At 43.1% G+C, this 4,583-nt stretch overlaps 1 protein-coding gene across 1 annotated transcript in view; it reads right to left on the bottom strand.

The window, feature by feature from the left end:
• Window positions 1–3,988, bottom strand: part of nrip2 (nuclear receptor interacting protein 2) — a 46,607-nt gene extending 42,619 nt beyond the window's left edge. The window contains exon 1 of the mRNA XM_005747252.1: window positions 3,461–3,988. Within this exon, the coding sequence (XP_005747309.1) occupies window positions 3,461–3,616 (156 nt within the window). The 5' untranslated portion in view covers window positions 3,617–3,988. The remainder of the gene's footprint in view (window positions 1–3,460) is intronic.
• Window positions 3,989–4,583: the final 595 nt, after the last annotated feature.

Below are 4,583 nucleotides of genomic sequence, written 5' to 3'. Positions count from 1 at the left end.
ATGTGCACACATCATGAAGCTTGTCAGGTAAGCCGGCTGTATCGGTGAAGAGTGTGTGTGTGTGTGTGTGTGTGTGTGTGTACGGCAACCGGTAAAATAAAGATGATCAAAATGCCACTGAGTCTGCCGTGTATGTTTACAATCACTATCAGAGAAATATACACTTCTCTTTGTTATATTTGTTACTGCTTCTATGAAGAAGTCATCTTTGATCTGACTATTAAACTTGAGTTCCTCTATGACCGCTCTCTTCACTTAAGCTTGCTTTCTATTTTAAATAAAGCTGTAGTTGCAAAAATATCTTATGCTCATATAGACATCTGCTGGTGAACACTTGATTAGTTTATGGGCTCAGTCACTCATTTTTTGGATCATAATGAATAATATATTTAGTCCACTTTGTAAATTTTGGTTATTCTAAATTTAAGAAATGAGAATTATCCATTCATTGTCACATCTGCCACTCATTACCACATCTGGAAAAAAAAAGTTTATCTTGAGGCTTTAAAATGGGACCTTATAGACCACCACAGTATCTACAAACAGAGGTGATGATGCACACAGATTAGTCATCTGAGATCATACTATTAGTCATATGGTCCTGACACAGAATAAAATAAGTTGGAAACATGTCCAGCTGTCTTTAAGAGAGTTTTAGACCATCTGGGTGATTATATTTTGTAAAATCTAAAACATCTTGGATGGCTTTTTTCGCTTTTGAAGGCCTGGTTGGAGGGTTAAAGGTGGAATTGGTTCTAGGTTAGAGTTTGGGACTTAAATGTGTGGTTAAGAAGATTGGGAATGCATTGATGTAAATAAATGTCCTCAAAAAGCCAAATTAACAAGACTCTGTCTGTATGTGTGTAGCACGCTCCACAAACAGAGTGGAGCAGGCAGCAGCCAGTGTAACAAAGAGCAATGTTTAGCCAAAATATGAGCACCGTTTATGCAAATTAACTCAAACTTAACTATGCACTTACTCTAGTCCTTAGCTAAATATCCGCCAGGTTTGAAGCGAATCGGATCAACAGATTTTGAGCTAGCTGAAGAAAAGCTAAATGTTAGTTAATAAATAAAATCACAGCATGCGTCCTTCCAGTATTTGTTATTGTAATTCATTGAAGTGATGTGTATTTCTCAGACACTGGGTGAAGAAAGAAAGAAGGTCAGTGGAAACACATCTACATCACTCGATTGTAATGAAGCAGCTCAGTGGAGACAGAGGAGAAGGGGGGAGGAATGTTTTTCTAGCAGCAAATGTTGGTATTAAAATCTGGCAGACGTAAATGCATCGCAGCGTGATATCCGCAGATCACAGAGCGCTGCCAGAGCTGCTTTCCTGTGCCAGCGTGACTGTGCTCAGGTTCTCAGAGAGCTCTGGGGAATCTGCGAAGCTGCCACCATCAAACCAGAACTGTGTCAGAGGAGAGCTTGAGTAATAAATTGCTGAGATTATTACAGGGAGTTCCTCCAGAGTGTACATAACAACTTCAGTTTAGTGAGGTTTCTGGGGGAAGAGGAAGTGAGCAGGTCAGACTTGCCCCACTTTACTTGCAAGGCTGTCTTTCATCCTGTATGTCAACCCTTAAAGTGTGTGTCTGTTTCCAAGTGTGCACTAACTTCAGTCTCTATTTGAGAGGCCTGCTCGGTGAACTGTAAACTCCTTTGACAAGACGTTCCCCTCTCTGTATGCAGAGTGCACGACTGTGAATGTTTTATGAATCTTTATTTTAGAGGTTACACTTAATGGCCATGCAGTAACAAGAGGATTTGCAGCTTTTCTTCATTTTATATTGTTATAAAGTGGTTTTGGAGGCTGGTCTGATATTATAGAAAAGGATGTAATTTTGGACTCAGGGATGGAAATTTAACTTTTTTCACAGTTAATCCAAATAATTAATCAACAGTGGAGAGAATAATGGCTGTCAAAGTGGCAGAGAAGTGATTAGCTCCATTGGGTCTTAAGAAACATTGCTGCATACGTTAAAAATGTTAAATGCAGGCTTTAGTGTTTGCAGAGCGAGCAAAACGTGACCAAGGTGGCATACAAAGCCTGTACATAAAAGATGGACATTACGACCATGCCAAGACCGACTGGCCATGGACTCCAAATTGCAAAGCCTCAGTGAAGTATTGTTTTGAGTATTGTGTTTCACAGCCAGAAGATACTATATTTGGAAAAGAGTGTGGAGTGCTAGCATGGGTGCAGTCGTCAGAATACTAAAATTACATTCACCAAAACTCAAGCCCAAGTTTCTTAGACAGGTTATACCTCACTGCAAGCTATTATATTATTTAGATAATTCAATTAGGGATCCTCCGGAAGGCACAAACATGTGCATGTTTGATTCAGGATGACTGGATGAATCCATCCTGTATCTACAATGGTAAATTATATCTGATGTTTTCTGGCTGTTACTTTTTTGTCATTTAATTCTGATAAGTTAGAGTCCAGTTACAGTGCAGTTAAGGTGGTACCTAAAAATTAAAGCAGCAAAATTATCTTTGTTTTTTCCAGTAAAACCTCTTACTGTCATTTCATTTGGCTGTGAAATCACTGCGGTCAGAGAGCCTCACTGTCTTACATGGTGAGTGTAGCTGTACGTTCTACTTGACAGCAAACTCGATATCCATCCATCGTCTTCCATTGTGAGGCAGGAGGCTAAGCAGCCACACTTTCCACTTCCTACTGGGAGATCCTGAGGTGTTCCCAGGACAGACGAGACATATAATCTCTCCGGCGCATTCTGATTCTACCCTGGGGTTTTCTTCCCAGTTGTGCATGCCCAGAAAACCTCCAAAGGGAGGAATCCTTCCTCTAACCAGATGCACCAACCACCTCAACTGGCTACTTAACATAAAGGAGCGGGGACCTTATTCCGAGTTCCTCACTGTACCCCTAAGACTAAACAGAGCTGGGGGAGTCTCTCACCCCCAACCACGATGGAGCGTTCCACCGTTTCCCATCAGGGAACCAGACCAGGGGGGTAGTTTAAGCCAATTTTTTGCTTGCTGTCCAATTTTTTTGTGCAAAGCAAGGAATAGCCTGGCAACCTTCAAACGATTTCTTTATTTCACCAGCTTTATCTACAACATCCTTAAACTTCCACTGACTCTTTCAGCTCTTAGGTGTCTCAGCACACCCTTCTACACCATATAGTGTTGTTGGTACAGCCATCGTAGGCCTGTAGGTTTGTTTCCAGCCAATGAAATGCCATCAAATTACACAACAATCATTGACCATAATCGACAAGGGAAACTGTATTCAAGTCGAACACAGAACACAAATAACATAATCACATTACATCACAAAATCCCAACTCAGTCAAAGTGTGGGTTAGGTCATCAGCAGGTTATGGCAAATTAATCTGCTCACTGCAGACCTTTGACAGCTGCCAAGCACCTACATGCACATCACCACCTCTCCAATTGAGTTTAGACACTCATGCAGCTCACTCACCAAGTCTTTAGATGTGCCCAGTCTCTTCAGACCATCCAGGGGCAGGAGGTCAGCAGAGTCCTTGTGTGTGAACTGGGTGGCCTGCTTCAGACGCCTCTGCTGGTGCAGGATGGCTTTATCCCGGATTGCTATCTCTCCTTTTTTCGCCTCGCTCATTGTCTCAGGCTATTAAAACCAGTTCTTTCTGATGCTGTGCACGGGAGCACGGAGACTGTAACCTCACAGCGGCAGCAGAAGAGGAGAAACCCCTCCAAAGAACATAAAGCTCTTGTCCTCTTTAAGGTCCTCAGCAGCAAAATAAACCTCTAAACGTTGCTTCTGTTGCTCTCTCTGAAATGCTGCTGTATAGTCCTGAGCATTTATTTCTCGCAGGAGCTATTGTCCTGCTCCTCTCATGTGCATCTTTCCTCACAACGTCAAGATCTGCTGAGTCTCTCACAGAGGCTGCGAGGCTGTGTGGAAGGTGTGACAGAGTCTGTGTAAGTGTTTCCTCCCCTCCCCTCAGAGCTGTCTGTCCTTGTATCGCTCTCTCTCTCTCACATATACATCTCTGCCTTCGGTAGTGCTTCTCTCTCTCTCTCCTCTCAGCCTTCCTCTTTCCCTCACCCCCAAACACTGAGCATATTTTCCCAGCTGACTCTTTGTACATCAGACCTCACCGCTCCCCTGCTAATCTGTAACCACATTCTTAACCATCACAGTAAGCATTTCTCTGCCTCGTCTAGTCTTTTAAACTGGCACAGCCACCCACACGCACAGTCTGTCACTCCTGTGTGTTGCTTCTGAGCCCGACACAGTTTGCAGCATCAGTCCCCCGCTGTGTAGGTGCAAGAGCTCGCTGTGGTCCGACCCCAAACAGGGGATCAATCTGCACCACCAATGGCAACAATTGATTTCCTTCCCGTCTGAATTAAAGAATCCATTTTCTCCTTTCCATCCATCCACACCACCAAAAGCTATAAATATGCCGTTCATCATGACCTCTACGCGATGACACATTTTTATACAGCAGTGGTGATTTGGCCTGGAGGTGTGGAGGGTTTCCTTGAAGTGTAGTATGGCTGCTCATTTATCAGTCACAGCGTTTAATGAGTGTATCCTTGCAGAGGGTGCGTGTGTGTGT

The sequence above is a fragment of the Pundamilia nyererei genome, unplaced genomic scaffold, assembly GCF_000239375.1.
Source record: "Pundamilia nyererei isolate P.nyererei 1_Seehausen unplaced genomic scaffold, PunNye1.0 scaffold00192, whole genome shotgun sequence".
Taxonomy (NCBI): domain Eukaryota; kingdom Metazoa; phylum Chordata; class Actinopteri; order Cichliformes; family Cichlidae; genus Pundamilia; species Pundamilia nyererei.
The sequence above is the reverse complement of the archived record's forward strand: the minus strand, read 5'-3'. Positions and strand labels throughout refer to the sequence as shown.